The sequence below is a fragment of the Cucumis melo genome, chromosome 6, assembly GCF_025177605.1.
Source record: "Cucumis melo cultivar AY chromosome 6, USDA_Cmelo_AY_1.0, whole genome shotgun sequence".
Lineage (NCBI taxonomy): Eukaryota > Viridiplantae > Streptophyta > Magnoliopsida > Cucurbitales > Cucurbitaceae > Cucumis > Cucumis melo.
Window position 1 is genome coordinate 4,502,998 of NC_066862.1, and position 25,272 is coordinate 4,528,269.

The window sequence follows — 25,272 nt, forward strand, 5'->3', positions numbered from 1 at the left end:
TTCAAATTAGATGGATTATCAAATAGGTTTGCTTCTTAAAAATAAAAAACATGAATAAGAAAAAAGAAAACATCATCCAACATACTCTATTCAACTTTACATTTTAAGATATTATAAGCAAGCAACATAAACATTATCAATCATTTTTCAATATGGTAAAAACTGAGATATCTTGCTAAGCCATAATCGAATGATACCTAAGTTGAATTCGAGAGAGACTAAGAATAAAATTCTACCAGTGAAATTGTTAAAGGTTGATAAAGTTACATGTTTCGACTATGCCATATTGACCATTTTAAAATCTAGAAAGGTAAGCATGAACCCTAAAGTATTTTGGTCATCAGCTTAGAAAATTTAACCCTTTGATGCTTATTTCTAAAATTTCAAGGTCTATATCATCATAAATATGAAGAAAAATATGAATTGATTTCATTGATTACAAGGTTGCTACAGAGAATTGTTCTAAATTTGAAGGCAAAGTGCCGTACAACATTTCCTCACAAAATTCTACATCATCAATTATCATCGTACTAATAGTAAATATTTACATAAACGAATGGTAGAATTAGAAATAAACAGACAACATTTTTTCTATGGCATTCTGTCGTTTGTTACACTGATCCAACAACTCCTTCAGTCTTTCAGATTCTGAATATCCTCTATCACTTACAGCTACTTCTTTACCGGCACAATTTAGTTCCCGATCTGAATTAGCTACACTCTTGGAACTACCAAAACAGATCTGTTGAGTTCTATAGCCATTATCATTTGAAAAATTGATTGTTGCGACGACAACTTCATGAGGCCTAACATTTGAGGTTGTGGTCGCAGGAGGTTGATGAGCTTCTGAAAAATCTCTCTCATGATTAATTGAGAGGGAACTGAAAGCTACTTCAATTACTTCATCTAAAAGTGGTTGATTAGGAAGATAAGATGGTGGTTCTCTGCTTTCGAGCATGGTGCTACTCGATACAGATGCACCATGGCAGCAATTCACAATATGAGCATAAGAGGACCTGCTGGGAAAACACCTCAACCTCCAATTGAAAATCCGTCTAAAAATCGTTACCCAACGTGGAACAATGGAATAGTTGAAATTATGGTGCTCAAGTTTAGCACATTTTTGGAGCATTATATGAGCCTCTTCCAATGCAAGTTGTTGCACCATGATCTCACTGGTTTTAGTCAGATAACATCTCAAGGAACTTTCTAGGTTGTCTCTTACGGTAGGTATCTCTTTGATCGTATTTGAGCCTTTGGTCAACCAAGAAATATCAGGAAAAGTTGGAAGCTTAAGGTCCATCAAAGCCTGCTTAAGAGGTTCAACATTTTCTACGGAACTCCATCCTACAGGTGGCAAAGCATCGGTTACAAATGCCGGTTTGCTACAAGACTCCAACAAAGCGATCTCAGGGCAAGGCCAGTTTGAAGGGTTGGCCTTGACTGCAGCTGTAATATCCGCAACTGACTGATCCAAGGCTAGATTAAATGCTGAAATGCAGTGGTTTGGAGAAACTTCTTTTTCATTCATAGAATCAAGCACCTTCATAGACGAATCTAAGTGGGGAATAATCAAGTCAAGCGCTTTGACTCGGTGAAGAACAGGTTGTGTTGGTGATTCATTTGCTAGCCACTTCAATCCTTCCTTGAGTTTCTCATCGCTGAAGAATCCCAAATGCCTCAGGTGAGGGTTATCTAAGAGTGAAACGATCTGAAAACTGTGTATCCTTAATTTATCAATATTGTATAAGTCGAGTCTGTTTGCCAGTGAGGCAGAGATCTCGTCGTCAAAATCACTCAAAATCAGAAGAGGCAAACAAGATCCAGAGGGTATTGACGCCACCAGCTCATGCAGTTGGACTCTTTGAAGATGTAGAGGGATGCTTTCAGTTGCAACAAATAAGATTGCACTAGCCCCATGCACTGTCTCTGGAAGATTATCAAAATTTGCATGTCGAACTATGGACAAGAAACAACTTAAATCCAAACCAGTTTTGCCTGAGAGCCAGCTCATCCAAATGGAAAGAAAAGAAGATGAGAAAACTAGATCATTAGCTTCAGAGGGCATAAGCTTCGAAAGCAACCAGGAACCTGCTGCAAAATGAGAATCACGGGTTCCTTGAGAGCAGACAACAAGTTTCCAGCAAATGCACTTCCCATCCAAATTCCTTCTGCTTAGAATGCTAGCTACTACTTCTGAAACATTAACTATGGAGCATGACATTTTCTGCCTTTTCCATCTTTCACTCACAATGTGATCAATGTCGAATATACCATTACTTCGAATTTTCTACATAAAAGAAAAGGAAACATCGTTAGGAAGTGCATTCATATCACTCATAAGATTACGACATTAATTGCTATATTCAATAAAAGTAAACAGTAAACCATAATCAAGTAATGAAGAATAATAGTCCAATTGCCTTCTTTTTCCTCTAGAACTGTTGGTACACATGAAATTTTTATGAGCGAGCAGAACACCAGAAAACCAAACTGAACCAAATTGGCTGCTCAATCCTTGTTTTCTTTTGTGTTTGGTTTGGTATCTTTTTTAAGAAAACACCATAATATTTTGTTCAGGGTCATCTGGAATCTTAAAAAAAAAACTAAAAAATGATCTACCTTATAGTAAATAGTTTTTCGTTAGAAAAAAAAGACTTAAAAGCTCAGACCAACCCTCCCAGTCCTCATATTCCAGGCCCGGCTTTCCTCATCCCAGCAAACCATCTATCAAATTTTCAACAAACCACGAACCTGTTTTATAATATGCTAAAACGAGTTCAAATAAAAACTAAACAGATCCAGCTCGATTGAAACCAATTTTAAGAGAAAAAATGTCCTTTTTTGTGTGTGTTAGCCATGGGGCTAGGTTAGGTTTTCACTTTAATTCAATACCAAACAGAACTGAGAGAGGTGCACCTTGGAAACAGGAGAAATGAAAGCAATAATGGATTATGAAGTAAATACAAAGGCAAAACAATGATGTCATGTACTTGTGAACCTTACATGGCTATTCAATTGGATTGGTGGTCCCACTGACAACGTATCAAATGCAGCTTTAGCCGCTAATAATCTTTGTTCACGTAATTGTTTTCTCTTTAAAGCTCGGCGTTTCCATAACCTGAAATGAGAAATCCAAAAAGTGAATTGGCATAGATAAGCAAATAGCTCTCAAATACATCCAAAAGTAAGAACTAACAACCACCTTAGGATCAACTTGAGTCTTGCATTTGCAATTTCTTCATCCGGACAACTGTCTGTAATAATATCAATTCCATTTTCCTGAGTAGCATTCAAAATTTCTTCGTCTTCCATTACATTATTGACTATGCTCTGGGGTTCAACACTTCTAATTGTATTATTATTATATCCAGAAGCAGATATCTTTTGATGTAGCGCTTGTTTATATCCAGAAGCAGATATCTTTTGAAGTGGTTGTTTATATCCAGAAGCAGATATCTTTTGAGGTGGTGCATCTGATACAAGCGGTAAAGGCGACATCCTAGCAGAATTGTTCCCAACTGGAGAGGTCATGAAAAGACCATCATAGCCTTGATTGCCAACAAATTGAACTTCAGTCCTCAATGGTTCACATGATCTGGGGCTAGATTGTAGATCACCATTCTCCTCATGGTTATACTTAAATTCATGTAATTGGCGAACTTCCGACGTTTCAATCTTTGGTTGCACTTGCTTGTGATCTATTGGAATCAACTGATCATCAAACTCGGCCATTTCTTCATCTATCTCATGTATGGCACTTTCTTCTTTGGTCGATATGGGACGAGGAGAACTAATCTTTTCAAAAGAAAATGTTTTCGGTTCCTTCTTAGTGCTTGTCAACGGGATCTGTTTGGAAGCATCAGGGATCAAGTATTCATTTTTACTCTTCCTTGTCAATAGGTCCTTTTTAGTAGCACCACTGATCAAGCATTCAGTTTTACTCTTCAGTAAGACGTCATTTACTATCATTCTTGACCTCTTCATGTGAACAAGTTTTGAACACTTAGTAGGAAAGTCTTTGTCGTTATTTAAAAATGGACCTTCTCGAACCATATAAGGCTCTTCAAATACCTTAACCGAAAAACCATGATACTCTAGAAGCCCTTCAATATCTTCTTCCTGATATTATTGAACAAATGCAAAATATGATCAGAAACCAAAAAACCACCTCTTGCCAAAAAGATAGGATCTTAGCTACAGATAGCAGAAGGAACAATACCTCCATCCCAATCCACTTCCGGACATGGGCAATGGGCAGTCCTTGGTTATTCTGAACACCAGAGTGCAATGATGCAAGAGCCTGAGTTCGTAGCTGATAAGAAAGATCACCGTGTTACTAACAGACAATAAGAACAAGTTCTGCTTCATTTAATTTATTTATACATAATTAATAGGGAAAAAAGGTAGACAAGAAATGGACATTTCTGCAGAGTCAAAGTTGCAACAATTCGTAGATTAACCTCTTAAAAAAATTTCAATAAGAGCTTCACTAGTAAAGAGCAACAGGTACATTGCCAAAAATAAAGATAAAGATATGTCAAGTAAAAACTTCCTTTTGCACTTTGAGCAACCAATCTAACATTGAAAACTATAAAATCAACATAGAAAAGAAATTGCGATAAGCAGAATATTGTTTATCAATCCTACAAAAACATGCAGTTTATTCACATGTTAAACCAAACTTCTAGGAGAGGGAAAAGGGGGGTCAATTCTGATAATAACCTCCCACTCTAGAGACACATTTTAAGAACCACAATAACATTTTTAAAGCATCCCAATAATCAAATCCATTGTTTGTGCATAATAATTATATACCTTTGCAAAGTGAGCATGCATTAAGCATGCTTGTAAATAACTTGCTTTCCTCACAAGCCGAAAGAATGCGATAAAGTTACTTGTCCTACAAGCTCTGTAGAGAAAATCTATCAAATGATTAGAATATTTTATTGGAACAATGGAGTAAATTCTTTTACAGGCAACTAACTAGCAACATCATAATTTTACAGGAAACTACCTAGCAACATCACGAGCAAATTTGACTTCTGCAGTCTGTCGCATCTCGGGAGTCATCTTTGCAAGATCTAGTGAGAGCTCTGCAGGTTCAACCTGACAAGAACTGGCTTACTTCCACAGCCTGTAACATAACAAAATCTATATAGTAGAATTTTCTTTCTCAACCATTTGACTTACTTTATATCCAGGATGCTTGTCCAGCTTGAGAAGTGCATAATAACCTCGAAATTCTTTTTCAGAGGGCACAATAATGCCTCTCTTTCTGTGATCGTCATACATTTGAAACAATTCCACTGATGTTTTGTTCATTTGTTCAATGTTAAGGTGAGCATCAAATCCTTCAGCAAAGCCTTCACCTTTTGAGAATTCGCATAGCTCATGCATTGCAATTATATGAAGACGAATCTGAGATCACACAAGTTAGGAGAACTTTTAGACAAAGGAATAACTAAACAATCCAAAGTAGGAATATCATAAGCAATAAGTCATCAGGATTTTAAGATAGATTTCTGTCCATTTGGGAGTCTGTTGCATCAATAACATACAAACAGACAAAGTGTGATCTGGTGACAGTGGATCAATGTCAGTACACATCAAATGTGTACCAGAAAATCTTGAAAAATAGTTTTTAACAAGTTTCTAAAAAAAGTAAAATAACAGTATCCCATAGAATTGGTAAAATGTTTTCATTCAACATGGTTATAAAAAATAATTAGTGAGACAAAACGCCTAAATTTCTTTTCCTTTTATTACTTTTTAATTGGAAGCAAAAACCATTTCACTGATATGGTGAAATGTATACAAATGCCATAACTTCAATAGAATTACATATCAGCAACAGCAAACTTCCAGAAAGCATCATAACATTTTTTAGGTTTATTGAGAAAAACTCAATGAAAAAATACACGGATATACAAAAAATCAGGCCCACAAACAACTCCGATACTAAAGGGGGTGCCAACTAGGTACCACATCTTTTAGGCTGCTAATAAGTGACAAGCAAACTACGTAAACTAAGATAATTATTAACATAGAAAGGCACAAACAAATTTATAAATATTATAATTGTGACAATAAATTCTTATCCAAAAATATTTGTGACAATATTTAATTGAGATTCACTCAAGTCAATGACTGGTTAAATTTGTTTGAAACCCAAGGTGGCTGGGCTGGAATAAATGGAGCATAGTTGAAGATGGAGATTGGAGACATTTGAGATTTAAGAGCAGCAGCGTTTCATTCAGAAAAACACAATTGTAAGGGTAAAGGAGGACAACAAAAGTTCAGCCTTCTTAACAAGAGACCCTCAGTTAGACACCCTATGCACCCAAACCAAAGCCTCAGAGGTTCATCTTCTTCTAAAGAACACTTCGTTCCCTGATTTCTATACCACTTCTCTGAAACAATCCCTTATCCATGTAACCACCCCGAAGTTGAACCTCATTTTCAATGATTTGGCCCTACTGAGTCGCCAAAGAGAAAGAGGTGGCGGATCCCCGGTTCCCCTGTGCCACTGAATCTACCCACCTTCCTGAAACTTTTTTTGTTATAAGAACCTAGCTACCTGAACACAAGATCTACAGAAGAAACATTTCGTTCAGTCCTCACCATGTGGGTACTGCCCTCTCTGCTCCCAATGTCACAGAGCGGAAAAAAGAACAAAGTACACTTAGAGCCTTGCTTGAATAGGATCTATTCTATAGGTTGTGCAACTGTGTTAAACTTATGGAAGAATGTAACATTACCTAAGAATTCTATTCTATTGAACAAAACTCTAGGCAACAAACATACATGGCGCGACTGGTTTGGACTTTAAGAACCTCTCCAACACAGAACACGTGGGACACAACACCAAATAAGGGCCCCCTTAAAACTATTCAAATAAAAATGAAATCCAAATTTCCATTGAAACAAAATGAAATAAGAAGCACTTACAACTTATAAAATTTATATATTTCTTTACTTTACATTTCTAAGCAGCTTTGTAAATTGCATTCTCGCTGAAATGTAATCCAAATGAGGGCTTTTTTCAAAACTCATATTGGGAGGGAGGCTACAGATTTTGTATACTTCTCAGCACCAAATCAATTAGAAGACTCAATTTTTCCATAACAAATATATATATATATATAAGTTTTTTTTTCAATAAGAGATAAAATTTCATTCAGATTTCAACATAGCACAGGTATAGAAGATGAACAAAACAAAAGAAGATTTTACATTGAGAACATACCATCTGTTCCAGCATCGTTATGGCATTTTCATTAAAAAGATGTTGCATTCTTAGATCCATTCGAATAGCTCGCATCCTATCCCATAAAAAGTTATATATTCCTAAAAACTTTTCATCGTAGGGTTGACTTAATAAATCCAGCAAATAATCAATCGTTTTCAGCAAAACTGGCATAGGCCTTATAAGAATAGCTTCCCGCTCAGCTGTTCTGGTATACTGCAAAATAATTGAGAAAATTTGTAAGTCCATGCAAATCAAGAAATCTTGTGAAGTATTTCACTTGTAGAAGGAACCAAGAAGACTACCTTCTTAACTGCAAGCAATTTGCTAGTTTGGTTTCTATCACCATCCAACCGCTCATAATGGTCAAGATCACCTTTCCTTTCTCGTTCACCCCTCTCCGACTCTACATTAGAAAGTAAAATTGCATTCTATTTTTTATTAACGATAAGAACAGTGATAAAATTGCAATTTTCTCCAATGTGAAGAAAGGTGATCGTCTAAAGGGCATAACAATGTATTCGCCAAATACAAACTAGTTCATGCTTAATTTTACATCTCCTTCTATCCTGTAATGTATGATTATTTCTAATTTTTGCAAAATGCAACTATATCGTACTTTACATCACTATGATATCATTTATATGCCTCACATCTCCAAGCAGGCTTGCCTTTTACCGTGGATGCATTGGATTTTCAAAACATTGCATGAACTGTGATGCAAGCCAAACTCTCGACTTAATATCTTCAATTTATCATCACATTTAGCAAAGTACCTGGACACATATCTGGGCAGAGTCCGATTATTATGCTTGAAGATTCCAAAGCGTCATTATCAGAAATAGCATTCCCATGAGCCAAATTTCTCGATAAGTCCAAAGATTGACTTGACATGTATTTATCCCTTTCTGTTGTAGAACATTCATTTCTATTTGTATTATCCATTACATCCACGCCCCCCATTTTGTTGTGCGTAACTTCATCTAATTCAAGCTTAAAGCGAGCAAGCCTCTTTGCCTTTGCTAATCTTTCTCTAACAATAGGAAAAAAAAAAGCACATTTAAACAACAATGCAAGATAAACTGAAAGTGAAAAACACAAGTTATTAAATATTGTTATTGGGACAGGATCAGCTTAAATTTACCGTTCAGTGTCATCATGAGTAGGATAAAAATTGGGACCAGAGACTTGATCTGAAGATGGAAAAGTTGGTGACCTTGTTCTTTTGGGAACAGGGACACTGGGGGACCCAGTAGCTACAGATTCAGCATCAGTAGTCCTCATGGAACTCATAACTTCATGAGCATTTGCCCTAGAAAATGCTCTAGGAGGTGAGGTAGAAGGTCTGGCAAGCAACGTAAAAAGACATATATACACATATTATACATCTTTAATCTTTAGTAAATTAAAGGCAAAGCAAAAATGACGGAGCTTTATTCTTTTCTTTAAATATATATTTTATTCAATGTTTCTTTAAAAAAATAATATGCAATTGATGAATATAATTATTTTTTCATTCAGCCATAAAATATTCATTGAATCATTACCCAAATATGCTTAACTGAGAATAATTTTATTGTATTTTATTTTCTAAAACACAGTAAACAAAATTTTCATTGATAGATATTTAACTTTTCATTGATAATCAGACTTTTCACTGAGAGTAATATTAAATTCTTTTTAATGTTCTGATGTTGCGCAACCATACCTTGGCAAGTTAGTCTGTGCAGACCGTAGACGCTCAGGTGATTTAGTTCTCTTCGGTGCTTGAACATTACCAAATTCAGTTAAAATATTTGATTCGTGATCATGAGATTGTTTTGAAGCAAATCGAACTTGATAAGCTTGTGCGTTTGGAAGAATTCCCCGCACCTTTGGCTGATCCTCAACTGTAGGGGAAGGTGAAACAGTCCTACCAACATAAAATAGCTTCATTAAGGCAGACAATAGTCCCCAAACGAACTTCTTTCTGCAAGGAGGGGAGTTTAACTCCACAAAATATAGAGTTTTCTGTGATGAAATTAAATTCCAACCAAAAGCCAATATCCCAAGCGACCGTTTGTCTTCTTCTGATAAGAAACATAACATCATTAAAGAAAGGAAACCGTGGTAATAATGAATCAACCAAGGAAGCCAAAGGGCTACATTTTATCAAGTTCCTAGGCACTGGTGCTAACTCAAATAACGGATGGTGAGATAGGAATATTGTCAATATATGTTTATGACGTTTTTCTTGTGTTTGGACAGTCAACTTGACTGATAGCTCGACTGTACTTCAGCGTCATTAGTTCCAATTGACCTAACATCATCCTGCATTCGATCCTTCTCACATCACAAGGCCGAATCAGACAAGGAATAGAAGATTTACAAATAAAACTTGAAGTGTAGCTTTGGAGTGACTCATTTTGCATCTATATCTAAAAAAGGTCATTTCAAGCCTTAATTTGCAAACTATCCATTCGATCCTTCTCACACCATAAGGCCATAACAACTGTTGCGAGCAGCAATTTTCCAACCCCTCCAAAACCCTAGACATTTGAAATTCCTTCAGCAAGGAATAAATTTGAACAATATCATGCAAGAAAACACGGAAAATGCTATAAATTAAAACTCATCATTAACTATGATGTTCATGATGAACATTTGAAGTAGTACCAGTGGTTTGAAAAGCCACTGGATATAACTATGCCTCGTGATGGCTATGTAATTCAAATTACGATAAACAAAATCAAATTGTTACAGCGCATAAAAAGAGGGGTGGTTAGGGAAAGGTTGCAATCATCGATTGGAAACAAAGCAGGTCAGTAAAAAAAGAAAAGAAAAGGAAGAAGTAAAAAAGATAACCTAGAAGAATCACGTAGGGGAGAAACAGACTCAGGAAGTGGTGGATTTCCGAAAGAATGTTGAAGTTTGGGCGGTGCGCTTGGTCCGGAAGCCTTTCCAAAACCCTGATACGACATTCTTGTTCTTCCTTGGGGAATCGGTCCGATCACGGGTTCCCGTCGCCGGGAAGCAGTGAAGTAGCGGAAAGGTTCGTGATTTTTGAAGTGTAGAATAGAGTTTACTCTTGGGGAGAAAAACGTAAGAAGAAAGATACTAATGTAGTTCGATTCCGAATATATGGGGGTTTTACCTTCTCCTTGCTGATTGAGCTTGAGGATTATCAACTTGTGATCAATGGGGGAATTACTAAAAATGTATTGTAATGAAATTTACATCTTTATTTATTAAAAAAAATATTTTTTTAAATATAGCAAAATGAACGAAAACATTTTAATTTTATAGACGATAGTGTTTATTCAAGTAATACCTAACTTTTTTTCTATATTTTATAAATATATTTATTAATTTTGTCATTTTTTACCGTTCCAAACAATATGTCTCGTAGTTAATTAAGATGTAATAACTGTGTTACAATAATAATTACGATGCTGTGTTAATTTGATTTTTTTATTTTATTTACTAATTAAAAATTAATGCCTATATTAAAAAATATATAGGGTTTTCATAAAAAAATAATATGATATTTAAAAACAATAACTAATTTAATTTTGATTAATCGAAGGTTAGGAATTATCTTCGGAATTTTTGTTATGGATAGGAAAAAATGAAATTGTTTACAAAATATATATATATGTGAAAATATATATATATAGATGATAGAAAGTTTAATGAATTTTATTATATTTTGCTCACTTTCAATATAACTATTAGATGAAATTATATTGAACGTGGATCTATCATTTTAAATTTTGAATAGCTCGTGGATTAGCCTCTTTGAATCATGTTCTTCGTCTCAAATTAGTTCAGAAGCTTAATTTAATGTAACAATACATATTTTATACACAATCAACTCGATCATCAACCAATTTTCATATATAGGTTAACTCAGCCATACTAATTTTCGTATATAGGCTATTATAAAATAAATGAGAGAGCTAAAAAATTAAATATGTACAGTAATACAAGATAGCTAAAGTGTTGGTAAAAACCATTTATTGACTAATTCCAATTTTAGCATGTTTAATAAGATTTACGAATTAGACTATAAATTTATGCTAAGTTGAGTCTATCTAATTTTTTCGAGATAGATAATCCAACTCAACTCAACCACGAGATTAAATTTGAGGTTTAATATTACAAATCGTTATTTTTTGTTATTTATTAAAAAAGAAAAAAAAACAAAATTTCCATATTCGTCAAGTAGCAAATAATTGCCCTTGGTGTCAATTTTTCCATACAACATGTCCAAGTTCATTCTTTCTTTAGAAAGCTATATGTTAAATTTAAAAGACGATGCCACTTCCTTCACCTCCTCATTGACTCGTTACTCGTCCATCGCTCGAGGAAGAACACGACGGATCCTGATCGACGGCTGCAATTCTCGTAAACATTTTTATGGCCGCCCCATCTGCACCAGCTTCCATTCAGAAATCAGAGGAAGAATGGCAAGCTATACTCTCTCCGGAACAGTTTCGGATTCTTCGCCAGAAAGGAACTGAGTAATTCTAATAACCCCTTCTTTTGTAGTTTTTTCTGTTTGTTACATCGACCAGTTTCTTTTATATAACCCAAATGTATGACCCAATTGATGATTTTGTTAAATTTATGTACATCAGAAATGAATTATGTCGTCTTCGTTTTTTTATTGTGGTTCGTCGTTTTTGTCTCACTGGTTGTTGGTATCTTGGCCTTTTTCTGAACATGTTTCACTGATGATTCTGTGTGCTAAAAATGGGATTTTCTTGTTTGTTTGTCTTGTTTTAACTGGAAATTTGGTCAAATCGTTTCCTAATGTTATTCGAAAATGTCAGTTCAGTAATAGCAGCCATTATCAATAGGTATTTCGTTGTTTGACATTTGTTGGAGAAGCAGAACTTACTTTGCTGCACTGAATGATGACCACCTACGTCACTACAATTCTAAAATAGTCATCTTTGTTTAATGCATCTGAGGTCTGTATTCAATCTGAGACACCTTTGCTAGTTTGCTTGCTTGTGGTTGTAATGTTATGGACCAGAAATCTCAAAAGGTTACTTGTTCTTGCAAAAGACCACAACCCAATAAGTTCACCAATTTAATTCAGATAGGCATTCAAAAAGATTTACCACATGCCCATCCTACACATGAGACATGGAAATGAATACGACATGATACAGTGATTCACAAATTTAAAGCTAGGACACGAACACGTTGAGGATATGCATTTATTTATTTTTATGGTATATCATATATATAAAATTTAACATAAAATACTAAATGTACTCCACTAAAAGAAAGTATAAAATGTCAAGTTAATTAACAATCGTGGGAGATGAAAGCGTGTAGGTAATTTTTTACTTCAGTTTTTTTTTTTCTTTTTTTCTTTTTTTGGGTTTTCTTTTTGTTTTTTTAGATGTTTGTTTAACATATAATTAATTTGAGCTTTGAAATTGGTCCATCCCACGTGTATAAAATTGGAAATTAATTAATAGAAATGGCCCTTTTTAGTTATCAGTCACCATAGCCAGAAGTTGATGGTATGCAGGCCTCGTGGCACTGGGAAATACGACAAGTTTTATGAAGAAGGAATATACCACTGTGCAGGCTGTGGAACCCCACTTTATAAGTCAAGCACCAAATTCAATTCTGGCTGCGGCTGGCCTGCTTTCTTTGAGGGTTTTCCTGGAGCAATTAATCGCTTTGTGAGTTACTTTTTTCTGAAGTGCATTGGTCAGTTTCCACTAGTCTTCTATTACCACAATTTGATTGATTGTAAACAATGGACTGATAACATGGGAAAAAAATTTTCAGCCGGACCCTGATGGAAGGAGAACTGAGATAACATGTGCTGCATGTGGTGGGCATTTGGGTCACGTTTTTAAAGGCGAAGGGTTCGGGACACCTACTGATGAACGTCATTGTGTCAACAGCATTTCAGTCAAGTTTGCTCCTGCTAATGCTTCACAGTGAAGCCTCTCAGAGGCAGTCATAACCTCAGTATGTATTGTAGAATTGTTTTGGCAAATGATTGATATGTTCAGCAGTATGTTGCTAATAAAGACGTGAAGTTAAGCATGAATATTCTTACTTTATGGCTGCATCTTAAACTTATTAGTAACTTCTTCTAGTCTTCTAAAACCGTTAATTCTATAAGATTTGCTCACCAAAATGGTTTTTGTCTGTGACATTATGCGGTAGAAATTTAGCTTTGCTCACCAAATGGTTTGGGCTTGACATTATGTAGTAGAAACTAAGCTTTGCCAATTGTCACTCATGATTAGTTCAAATGTTAGAATAGAATATCAATAGGGTTATATTAGAAATGTTATTAGGATATTAGTAATGACAATTAGTTTGAGAGAGTTAGTGTAGATGTTAAGTATAGTTATGAAGAGTCCATCAACAGTAGATGGATCGTAGGGTGAAGATAGTCCTCTCGATAGGAGATTGATTACCTCTTTCATTTTTCTATTCGAACCAACCATCATAGGTTGGTCTAGTGGTAAAAAAGGAGATAAAGTCTCAATTAATGGCAAAAAAATCATGGATTTAATCTATGGTGGCCACCAACCTAAGATTTAATTTTGTACAAACTTCCTTGACTTTCAAATATTGTAAGGTAAGGTGGGTTGTCTCGTAGTATTAGTTGAGGTGCACGTAAACTAATTTGGACACTCACGAATATGAAAAAAGAAAAAAGAAAAACTTTCTTTTTGAACCATCGGAATTGTTCTCTCGATTGTATACTTCTTCTTTCCTCCCTGGTCACCTTACACTGAGTTGGCGATAGTTCTTCATGTGTGCTCCCAAGATTTCTTGCACAAAAACCTTTCCAGACCTTACTTGGTTTTCAATATATATCGCATTTCACCATCTCAGATAGTTTTTCATGTTCTCTAACCAGACTGGTTTCCTCTCCCAATCGCCATCTTCAGTTTATGTTCTCTTTTCTGCTCTAATGCTTTTTTTTTTCATTGGATAGAATCAATGACTTTCGTTGAAAGAATACAATGCACTTCCGCTCTATTGCCTTTTGAATCCTCAACCCAATTTCTTTCTTCCATTGTCACTAACATTTAATGTAACCTTATGATATTCTAACAACTTAGTTCAACACCTGCCTTCCTTTTTCTAAATGTCACCTACTGGCTCTTTGTGCTGTTCGAGTTTTTGGATCTTTCTCCTCGGAATTAAAGTCAATCCATTTCTTTCTCTGGAATAAGAGTATTTCCTGGCTGGTTGGGCAGCACGTGTCGGTCATGTGGCACAGAATTCTTTTATAAGTTGTGTTCATATTTATGAAACATAAATAAATTTGACTTTGACAGCATGAAAGCGAACTTAAATGGACAGTTACTTCATTTCCTTTTGCTTATTCATTGGATTCTTTCAGCTTCTTTCTCAGTTTTTTAAGGGGCTTCAAAGCCAAGAATCTCAAAGGGATTGAGAATGAGATTTTTTTTCTCCGTTTTCTTTTTAGGAAAAAAATATTCATTGTCCTCTCAGTGACTCAGAGGCCACTTTATTCATTAGGTGCCCCTTTTCCTACCATGAAAACCTGGTTGTAGAACTCGAAGTGACTCATCACATCACAATTCCACTATTAAGGTAAAATTATTATGCTAAAACTATACATTGCTCTCTTTTTAAACCTTCGGTTTTTTTTTTCTTTTTTTTTTTTTTCATTTCCTTCTCTGTATTTACTTTTAATAAATGTATCGATTAAATCAAGTTAATTATCTAGTTTTTTTAGTATAACAATCGTGGAGATATGAAATTGCTAAGTTAAGTTCATTTTGGTCATTAATATCTAGTTTAACAATAATAAGATGAAATGGGATGACCAATACAAGTCCGTCTCAACTAGCATATAGTATGCAAACTTCAATCAAGAGGTTGACCCTTTATATTGTTGGATTCAAGAAGTTACTGGCAGGAAATTTCACTGACTTTATATGTATTGCATTCAATGTTGTAGGGTGCTAAATGTAGTTTCTCATTACTATTGTATGTAGCCCTGCTTTACTATTGAACTTATTAATGTTGATTGATTTGTGAATGAAAGTCAATGGCATAAATGGTGTTTTGATACATGGGTTAAGTTTGTATGGACTTTAGGGAGTTGTCTTGTGTTTGGTAAGTGATTTTGTATACTATGGGCCCATGTGTTACTTGATCATATTAAAAGTTATTTGCATATCTTATAAAATAAGTTAAGTAATTGCATATTGAGGAACAACATCTCTAATTATAGTATCATTGTAAAAGAAATGCATATGTTCAAATATTTTTGAACTAATTCAATTTTTATTCTAAGATATAAATTTATCTCTGATAAATAGATATCATTAATAGACGTCTCACTCATTTACCGCTAAGCTTGTCATTGATTTACCATATCAGTAGACCAAAATTTTTAACTTGGATATTTAATTTTCATACTTTTCATCAGTGATGGTTATATAACGAATCACTGTTATGTCTATCGGGTATATCATGTAATAATAATATCTTTTAAAGAAAAAAAAAAGAACTTGGGTGTATTTGACTCTGTTTCTATCATACATATTGTTGTATACCCATTTTCTATCATGTTGTAGGCCCATTTTATTGTTAGTGAAATCTGATTTTTTTTTTCTTTTGTCTTTTATCAATAATGGTTTGTTTGCTTCACAAATTTACATCACTGATAATATATATATATATATATATAGTTAGTCTATTAATGTCATTACTTATTAATGTAAAACTGATTAGTCAATAATAGATGTTTGTTAATCTTACCAATGGTAGATGCCAACCATTGAAAATGATTTATCAAAAATATAAAATGAAAACAATACCAAAATGAAATTAGCAAACATCTATTACAATATAAATCTATTGGAATGTTGGACAAAATACGAACAATTATTTATGATAAATTTATGATCCAAACACTGACACACTCATTTCATATCATATTACACATCCAACATTCTAAGAAATATAATACAGATATCGTAGTGATATAGATATGTATACATACTTATATGGAAGATCAAACTTTCATATTCAAAAGAAAAAATGTATGCAACGTGTTAAATACATTTTAGCTAAATTTATTTTGATGTATTTGTTCGTTGAGTCTCCGCTCAAAACACTTTATCATTCCTATTTATAGGAAAGATTGTAGCATTTAATCTATGGATGTGTACTTCTCTATCGAAACGTATCTAAATAAAATAATTAAATATAATTATTGACAAATTTTCTTTAATTGAAAAACATTATGAACGCAAACCCTTCATACTTTACTTCAATATATATATATATATATTATAAACATTGATAAATTTTTATAAAAAATATATTGTTGATATAATCTCAAATTTTTGTTATGTTATATTTAAAAATGTAAAAATAAAGTTTAACGTACCATGTTTGGAAGTTTATTTAATATCAAATTCTATTTAATTTTAAATTTAATTGATTTGTTATTCGCTTAAAGAAAACTTTATGTTACGATGTTTTTACTGTAAAATCTTCAATATATTAATATATTGTGTATCTTAATGAATTATTATTGCCATTTAATCAATCCTCGATGAAAATTAATTTTTAGCCGCTAATGTAAGATTTACGAGTAACACGAAAACTAAAATAAATTTTGCTATATTTCTTAGATACAATAGTTGAAATATTAGCCAAATTCAAAAAACAAAATCAACCTTTTAAATTCTAGGGCCGGTGGGGTAACCATTTAAGTTTTTTTTGTTTTCTTAATTCTATTTTTTACGATTTTTTGTATTGAAAACAAAAACCATATATGTTTCAGTAAAATAATTTTGTTTTATATTTTTAAAAAATAAAACATATTTTTCTTCACAACTTCTTTTCCATTTCCAAATTTCCATTTGAAATTTAAAAATAAGCTTATTATTCAAAAAACTAAAAAGTAAGTTATCATGGAACACATTTATTTTTTAAAAATTAATTTAAAAAACAAAAGATAAAAGAGTTACTAAACAAACCTATCTTTATTTAATTTTCAACCTTAACTTATTTTTTTCGAACTTTGATAGAATATCGACGAGAAAGAAAAGAGTTAATAGAAAAATATTATATTTAAAAATACAAAATAATCATCAAATAAGATTTAAATAATAATAATAAAAAATTAAAATTAAAATTGAACAATAAAATGGGAGAGGAGGAGTCTAACCATGGCAAATTAGAGAAGGACCATTTAGTTAACCATAGTTAGTTAACGTGGTTAACATAAAAGCCAAAAAGTTGGAAAACCATTACAATACAATATAACAACACAAATATTCAGTAAGAGAGAGACGACGCTATATACTCTACGCTACAGCAAAAAAAATAAGGAACGAAAGGAGAGGAAAATATATATAGAAAAAAATAAAATTAAAAAAAAAGAAAGAAAAACTCTTATATGGATTTCTCTTTCTGATTCATCGATGTTCATCTGATTTTGCATTTCTTTCCATCTTCGATTCTTCCAAATCATCAGTTTCAATCCGCTTATTTTGATTCTGCCGATCCTTTCATCGTTACATTCAATTCTCCAATTCCTTTTTGGGGGAAGAAGATCTTCTTCTGTCTTCTTTTACCACTCCTCTTCTTCCCCAATACAAAAATTGCTGCTGAAGTTTATGTTCCTTGGATCTACGAGGTATGTTTTTGTTGTTTAATTCGCGATGAAATTGCATTTAGATGATTCTGGTTTTCGCTCGTGTTCCACGGGTTTAACGTTTTGAGACGTGTGTAGATTCTCTTCTTCAGTTTATGCTTTTTGTTCCTTACTTGTTTGCTTTTGGAATTAATTACTTACTCTCTTCTTCTTCTTTTTTTTTTTTTTTTTCTGGATGCAGATTTTGATTGTAGTCGATTTTAGTACTGAGATTCGAGGTATGTGTTTTTAGTTCATTGTCAGATGAATACTCTAGAACCTGGATTGTTTAGTTCTCTGTCTTGTTTTGTATCTTCAGCTTCTCAATTTTTAGCTGTATACGATTCATTCATGCGATGCTAGTTCTGCTTTTTTCTTTCTTTCTTTCTTTTTCTTTTGGTCTACGTAAAATGGATGTTCATGGTTTTTCAACTGCATTGAGGTATGAGAAACGTCTGGTACTTTTACTTGTTGAGTCTTAAGTGTATATTAATCCGCACAAGGGAAGGAAATGAAGATAACTTGATTAGGTACTTATACATTGTTGTCCTGTGCAGTTGTAAAATGGCATCAATGGTCGCTAAGCCGAGTTGTCCCAGTACTAGTAATCATGGGCCTTCTTCGATGACTGTTCAGGAAAAAGGGAGTAGGAATAAGAGGAAATACAGAGCAGATCCACCTTTAGGTGATCTGAATAAGATCACCTCTTCCTCTCAAGATAAATGTCCGAGTTATGAGTTTTCAGCTGAGAAATTTGAGATTAGTTCAAGTATGGGGCAAAGCGGTGGGTGTGACCTTTGTGGCATTAGTCAAGAATTTTCTGCTGGATTGAAACTTGATCTTGGATTGTCCAATGGAGGCTCTTCGGATGTTGGGATAAACTGGCCAAGAGGGGAATTAGAAGTTGATGAGTATCAGGATGCTGATTGGAGTGACCTTACAGAAGCTCAACTCGAAGAACTAGTTTTAATCAATTTGGACACAATATTCAAGGGTGCAATCAAGAAGATTGTTGCTTCTGGATACACCGAAGAGGTTGCTATAAAGGCTGTCTCAAGGTCTGGCATCTGTTTTGGTGGTAAAGATACAGTCTCAAATGTAGTGGATAACACCTTAGCTTTTCTTAGAAGTGGTCAAGAAATTGATCATTCCAGGGAACACTATTTTGAAGATTTACAGCAACTAGAAAAATATATTTTAGCCGAATTAGTTTGTGTTTTACGTGAGATAAGGCCTTTCTTCAGCACTGGCGATGCAATGTGGTGCTTATTGATTTCTGATATGAATGTGTCTCTTGCGTGTGCGATGGATAGCAACCCATGTAATGCACTTGTCTGTGATGGTACTTCGAATGAGAGCTTGCCTAATACTGTCCCGCAGTTAAAAGCAGAAGTCAAAAGCTCCGAGATGAATCTTCCTAAGCCTGTGAAGCCAATCTCTCCAATCAGTTCTGCTCATGGTTCTCAATCTGATGGACCAGCCACTGTAGGAGTTCCTAGTATTTCAAAACCAAAGGACCCATTATTTTCAAGTGGACCATTATCAGAAAAAGAATTGCAAAATTCCACCTTTGATGTTGTTGAGGAATCATTTAGTGTGGCTGTAAACTCTCAAACTTCTGTGTCTGAAGAAAAAATTGAGAGCAGTAGAAAGGTTCACTCTAATATAACTAAGAGAGAATACATGCTGCGACAGAAGTCACTTCATGTGGATAAAAACTTCCGAACATACGGACCTAAGGGATCATCAAGAGCCGGAAAGCTGACTGGTTTGGGGGGTTTAATGTTGGATAAGAAACTAAAGTCTGTTTCAGGCTCCACTGCAGTAAACTTTAAGAATGCTTCATTGAAAATAAGCAAGGCTATGGGAATTGATGTGGCCCAAGATAATGGGAGCCATAATCTTTCCACCATGGACATTCCTTCTTCCTCTCTACCATTTAACTTGGAAAATATTAATACCGTTTCTCTTTTTTCTAAGACCAATTTACCATCTTCAATGCCCGCACCTAGTTCCCCACCTGCATTACCTGCAATGAATACTTCATCTGCGCCACCGACTACTGATATTGATCTTTCTCTTTCTTTGCCTACTAAAAGTAATCAACCCTCAGTTCCTTTCAACTGCAATCCTGAGTCGTCAACTAGTAGTTTTGTTGAGAAACCTCATGAAAAGTTCGTTGGACAGTGGTTTCCCAGGGATAAGAAGGACGAGATGGTTTTGAATCTACTGCCAAGAGTTCAGGAATTACAAAATCAACTGCAGGAGTGGACACAGTGGGCCAATCAAAAGGTCATGCAGGCTGCAAGAAGGCTAAGTAAGGACAAGGCTGAACTCAAGACTTTGAAGCAAGAAAAAGAGGAAGTTGAACGGCTGAAAAAGGAGAAGCAGACTCTAGAGGAAAATACGATGAAGAAACTCTCTGAGATGGAACATGCATTGTGCAAGGCTAGTGGGCAGGTTGAACTTGCTAACTCTGCTGTTCGGAGGCTTGAAGTGGAGAATGCTGCACTACGACAGGATATGGAGGTTGCAAAATTACGGGCCACAGAATCAGCTGCTAGCTATCAAGAGGTTTCTAAGAGGGAAAAGAAAACACTGATGAAAGTTCAATCATGGGAGAAGCAGAAAATGCTGTTTCAAGAAGAACATACAGCCGAAAAAAGAAAAGTGAAAAAACTAATACAGGAACTTGAGCAGGCCAGAGATCTCCAGGAGCAACTTGAGGTATATTTTAACTAGTAGTCCGTAATTCTTATTGACTTTTACCTACTGTATTTTACTGCCTTATTATTAATGTTGGCAACCTGGAATAGAACCGATATTACAATATATTTTGGGTGGTAATCAAAATTTTTACCACATCCCTGGATTTCTTGGGCTCTTCATGGGGTGGTTTTTTGTGCCCTCCTTACATTCTTTCATTGAGTTTTTGCTATTTATGCCCCCCAAAAAAATTGGACTTAGATCCTATTGCAGATCATTTTGCGCATCTTTGCTGTGCTTATTTCCTGGTATGTTTGCGTATTACTGGTTGGTGTTTTTTCTCCAATTTAAATATTCCAGCATGTTCTTCTTTCTTGTCCAAGTTTTTTGTTTAGTCAATTCTGCAGCTATTGAGCATTAAGAATCTTGTTTACATGAAGTTACAAGGTGTCAATTGTTATCTTTCGTTTTTTTTTCCGTATAGAGGTGGATATTGCACCTCATTTGTTGTCTTTTTACTTGATATTGGCTGGTGTCAGTTTGCATCTTTTAATAACTGCACTTAATTCAGAAGATTTGTGCCGTGTGTTTTATCTTGAACATATTTCCTTTTCGTTTTGTGATCGGGTTCCTAGTTTTGTATTTATATGTTTTTCATCGATTTTCAACATTCTTGAATTTTTTCATTTCATGATGGGCTTAAATACATCAATGGTCGTAATCTTGTGCTTTATTTGTACTGTTTTGTTAGTTCTATTTAATTACGTGTCAAATTGTGGGCCCTTTCTCATTGATAAGGAACATATCTCAGGGTAGATGGAAGTTAGAAGAGAGAGCAAAAGATGAACTGCTTGTGCAGGCTGCTTCATTGAGAAAGGAAAGAGAACAAATCGAAGATTCAGTAAAAGTAAAGGAGGATACAATTAAATTGAAAGCTGAAAATAATCTTATAAAATACAAAGACGATATTCAAAAGCTTGAAAAAGAAATCTCTGTATTGAGACTTAAGACCGATTCGTCAAGAATTGCAGCTCTTAAGAGAGGCATAGACGGAAGTTATGCCAGTAGGCTTACAGATACCAGAAATAGCACAGATCACAAAGAGTCATGGTCCCCAAATGTATCGGAATCAATGAAGGATCTTTACAAGTACTCTGGGACAGGTGGCGTGAAGCGGGAACGAGAGTGTGTGATGTGCCTTTCAGAGGAGATGTCAGTAGTTTTCCTTCCCTGCGCCCATCAAGTGGTGTGCACTACCTGCAATGAACTACATGAAAAACAGGGTATGAAAGATTGTCCATCTTGTAGGAGCCCAATACAGCGGCGTATTCCAGTCCGTTATGCTCGCTCTTAATCAGTTTACATGGTGAGTTGAGTGTTTTTGAATAATGTTCTGGGACTCCTATGGAATGGAATAATGCATTTGAATTACCCTTGTTAGAAAGTGTTGTTGGAAAATCAAAGTTTGGCTACTACTACTGCTATGTTGGTGTTATTGTCAATGCTTACCTTACATCTCTCAGCAACTCTTGAACAAGGTATACTCTTTATCCTAAACTTTTGATCATCCAAGAATTTTGGCATCCAGAGTAGGGTAATGCAACATAACTCTTATCTTTGAACTGCCTTTTCATTTTTCTATCAACTCTCTTCTTCTAAACAGCATAGGCAGACCTATTGACTAGAAAACAAATGTTTTTTTTTTCTTTCCATTTTATCTAACCCTTTTCTTATAGAAACGGTTTAAAATACATTTTTCAAAAGCTATTTTGAGTGTTTGTCGAACGTTTGATTTTTTCTTTCCAAAATAACTTATTTTCAAAATTAATCCAAACACATTTTTAGTTCCATTTGTCAACTATTTGATTGTTTTAAAATTATACTTAGTTTTATGGAAATTTCTTACTCATGGTCTATATATTTCCTATGCGGGCATTAGAATTCTTAGTCAATTTTTAAAAAAACAAAACCGAGTTTTAGAATATTACTTCTTTTTATTATTATCAATCATATTATTTTTTAAAAATTTTCAACTTTTGACTTGATTTTGAACACACTGGAAGAAAATGTAAGTAAGATAAGAAAAATGTAGGAAGAAATCTAAGTTATTAGATTAAAAACAAATATAAAAAACCAAATGTGGGGTGTTAATTATTATTTTGCTTGGTCTAGTTAAGTTTGTATTTACTATTTTGATTTTGATCAAGTCCCTATCAAAAAGAGAGTCTAGAGTGGTACCAATCTAGGTTATTAATTTGGGTTGAATTTCATTTTGATGCTTAAATTTCAATATTCAAAGTTTTTGGGAAACAGCCAAATTGGTCTCTGAAGTCTTACGTTATGCTTTGCTTATTGAACTTTTTAATTTTAATTGTATGTTTTTCTTTTTCTTTCTCTTTCTGGAGGGGCAGTGTAGAAATAACTATTTTTAATTTTATATTTCTTATTTTACCTTTGGACTTAATAGTTAACACTAAATTGAACTAAAAAAAAATTGAAAGTTAATTAAAAGTAACAAAATAGATTGAAATATTCAAATTTATTATTCTTCTTCCTCTTTTTTATTGTCGGTAGGGTAGTTTGGGAGATTTTAGGAGTTTAGGTCTTTCTGTGAGTGGGGAACTTATTATTATTATTTTCTAAAGAATGGGTAAATTTAAGAAGTGTATATATATATAAAGATTTTAGTGAAATGTAATCATGAATTGAAATCAATACTAAATTAATTTATATTTAATTTTATATTCACTCACACACACTTAAGATTTAAGGTAATGTTTGGTAATTATATTGTTTTTTGTTTTTTTTAAATTAAGCTTACAAAACATTATTTTACTTCTAATTTTATTATTTTATTACCTACGTTTAAAAAAAAAAGTAGCTTTCAAAAAATTGTTTTGTTTTTTTGAATTTAACTGTTTAACCGTTGTATTTAAAAAATATGCAAATTATTGTAAGACATGAAAAGAAAATAAATTTAATTTTAAAAACGAAATGGTTAAAAAAAGGATCCAACATTTTGTTTAATATATATTTTTTTTCTAACTTTCAATTCATGAAATTTATGTTTTTTTCCCCTCAAATTTTCATCTTATGATTTTTATATATGTTTTAAGTAACCATTTGTTAAATTCTAAAAATGAAAAAAAAAAATTTTAAACTATTTTTTTTTCCGATTTTCAAACTTTACAAAAGTGGACAGGGAAATGAAAGAGTATTCTTCAACATATCTACTGTGGGATAAAATATGTCGACTGTTTTTTGAGGATGGATTAGTTATTTTAACTCTTTTATATCTATGGTAGTTATTTTTCTAATCCTGTTTTTTAAGGATTTGGAATAGTAATATTATAATCAATTGTAGATAATAGTTAGAAATATAGTTCCAAACATAGCATATTCCATTGAGATGAAAGTTCAGAAACATAGCTAAAAATTGATTGGAGTCCATTCATGTTGAAGGCCCATAGAAGCCCATACAACCAACTAACGTTAAGTTTTCTTTTTCTTTTCTCCTTTTCTAAAAGAGCCTTCATAACTGCAAAGATAATACCCCTTCAAGAGGGTACTGGAAACAAAGAACATCACTATTAGTTACGTCACGAAAGCGACTAGAAAAAAAAATGAAAACACAGTTTTCCCTCTTATCTTCCAAATTGAAAGAAACAAAAAGAACAAAAGAACTCGAGAAATTAGACGCGTGATGGACAACACAGTGAGCAATCCGATTTCCAACTCGATGATGAAAAGATAAAGAAAACAAATTTCAAACATCTCGTCAAAGCATCGATCCCCAACTACGTTGTTCATCTCACCCGAACATCATTGAGTTAAGGTATACTTATCCAATAAGTACAAGCTTTCACTTGCTAGCAAAAGCTACCACAAACATCACACATTTTGTTCCATTTGTTCTAGTTTGCAATGGCTAGGAACCATATGAAATGGTTATCTAAAAACTCTGATTTTCTTAACAGGACCAAAATATTTACATTATGTAACAAAATTTCATATTCCACTATTGATGGATATCTATCATTCACTATCAGTGATAACATCTAAAATTTTGCTATATTTTGTAAATATTTCAATAATTTTGTCATTTACGATGATTTTCTTTCTTTTATTTGTTAATCGAATAACAAATTAAGTGCAATGGTTAAATTTATTTATTATCTAAATCAATAGGAATAAATTGTTGAAGTTTGATACAAAATCTAATTCTCATATTTCTAAGATCGGCCATGTTATTATTTAACTACATGATTGTCACGTTTGGCTATTCTATATATTAATATTGTTTGACAACACTAGACCAAACTTATAGATATTTCAAGTTAAAAGGGGTAATATTCTTTATCTAATTTTTCAATCATGCATACTTAAAAACAATCATATGAAATACATTTTATTATAAAAAGAAATGATATTTAGGAAGAAAAAAAAGGGTCAAATGTTAGGTGTGGTGTTATTAGGCAATTGCAAGCAAGGAAGTGGTCAAAACTCATTGTGCCGTCTTGATAACAATGACCTCAAAAACGAGGCTCAAGGTGACGATCGTCAACCCACATGGGCTGCCCACAACAAACCATAAAGGACTCCTATAGGGTCGATCCAAACCCAAAATGATATAAGCCTAAAAAAGTTGAACAAGTAATCATTA

General features: G+C 33.6%; 3 protein-coding genes across 7 annotated transcripts; 2 read left to right on the plus strand and 1 right to left on the minus strand.

The window, feature by feature from the left end:
* Positions 1 to 407: 407 nt before the first annotated feature.
* On the minus strand, positions 408 to 10,419 carry LOC103483766 (SAC3 family protein B). 5 transcript variants are annotated; one of them, XM_008440525.3, is made up of 13 exons: positions 10,094 to 10,419; positions 8,958 to 9,161; positions 8,394 to 8,594; positions 8,026 to 8,282; positions 7,555 to 7,655; positions 7,250 to 7,465; positions 5,194 to 5,421; positions 5,018 to 5,109; positions 4,819 to 4,912; positions 4,223 to 4,315; positions 3,206 to 4,122; positions 3,007 to 3,121; positions 408 to 2,290 (listed from the first exon to the last, which is right to left on the minus strand). In XM_008440525.3, the coding sequence occupies exons 1-13, from the start codon at positions 10,207 to 10,209 to the stop codon at positions 566 to 568; spliced, it is 4,359 nt and encodes a 1,452-aa protein (XP_008438747.2). In that variant the 5' UTR covers positions 10,210 to 10,419; the 3' UTR covers positions 408 to 565. The 5 variants fall into 5 exon arrangements, with proteins under 5 accessions (XP_008438747.2, XP_050942076.1, XP_008438746.2 ...); XM_051086119.1 differs by having other exon boundaries at positions 8,466 to 8,561; positions 8,958 to 9,777; XM_008440524.3 differs by having other exon boundaries at positions 8,394 to 8,561; positions 8,958 to 9,777.
* A 1,079-nt stretch (positions 10,420 to 11,498) lies between these two features.
* On the plus strand, positions 11,499 to 13,416 carry LOC103483767 (peptide methionine sulfoxide reductase B5-like). The gene is made up of 3 exons (XM_008440529.3): positions 11,499 to 11,751; positions 12,777 to 12,933; positions 13,043 to 13,416. The coding sequence occupies exons 1-3, from the start codon at positions 11,648 to 11,650 to the stop codon at positions 13,199 to 13,201; spliced, it is 420 nt and encodes a 139-aa protein (XP_008438751.1). The 5' UTR covers positions 11,499 to 11,647; the 3' UTR covers positions 13,202 to 13,416.
* A 4,147-nt stretch (positions 13,417 to 17,563) lies between these two features.
* LOC103483769 (putative E3 ubiquitin-protein ligase RF298) lies at positions 17,564 to 22,146 on the plus strand. The gene is made up of 4 exons (XM_008440531.3): positions 17,564 to 17,906; positions 18,106 to 18,142; positions 18,461 to 20,630; positions 21,421 to 22,146. Exons 3-4 carry the CDS (start codon positions 18,468 to 18,470, stop codon positions 21,961 to 21,963), a joined length of 2,706 nt encoding a protein of 901 aa, XP_008438753.2. The 5' UTR covers positions 17,564 to 17,906; positions 18,106 to 18,142; positions 18,461 to 18,467; the 3' UTR covers positions 21,964 to 22,146.
* Positions 22,147 to 25,272: the final 3,126 nt, after the last annotated feature.

What these genes read in the sequence shown, in the direction of transcription:
- LOC103483766 (XM_008440523.3), bottom strand. Translation starts at nt 9,340, where the DNA reads ATGATGTTATGTTTCTTATCAGAAGAAGACAAACGGTCGCTTGGGATA. An exon ending in CTGCCCAGATATGTGTCCAG is followed by an intron (nt 7,656 to 8,025) that starts GTACTTTGCTAA and finishes TTTCTAATGTAG; the next exon opens with AGTCGGAGAGGGGTGAACGA. An exon ending in TTTGCTCGTGATGTTGCTAG is followed by an intron (nt 4,913 to 5,017) that starts GTAGTTTCCTGT and finishes TTTTCTCTACAG; the next exon opens with AGCTTGTAGGACAAGTAACT.
- LOC103483767 (XM_008440529.3), top strand. Translation starts at nt 11,648, where the DNA reads ATGGCCGCCCCATCTGCACCAGCTTCCATTCAGAAATCAGAGGAAGAA. An exon ending in CTTCGCCAGAAAGGAACTGA is followed by an intron (nt 11,752 to 12,776) that starts GTAATTCTAATA and finishes GATGGTATGCAG; the next exon opens with GCCTCGTGGCACTGGGAAAT. An exon ending in CTGGAGCAATTAATCGCTTT is followed by an intron (nt 12,934 to 13,042) that starts GTGAGTTACTTT and finishes AAAAATTTTCAG; the next exon opens with CCGGACCCTGATGGAAGGAG.
- LOC103483769 (XM_008440531.3), top strand. Translation starts at nt 18,468, where the DNA reads ATGGCATCAATGGTCGCTAAGCCGAGTTGTCCCAGTACTAGTAATCAT. An exon ending in ATCTCCAGGAGCAACTTGAG is followed by an intron (nt 20,631 to 21,420) that starts GTATATTTTAAC and finishes AACATATCTCAG; the next exon opens with GGTAGATGGAAGTTAGAAGA.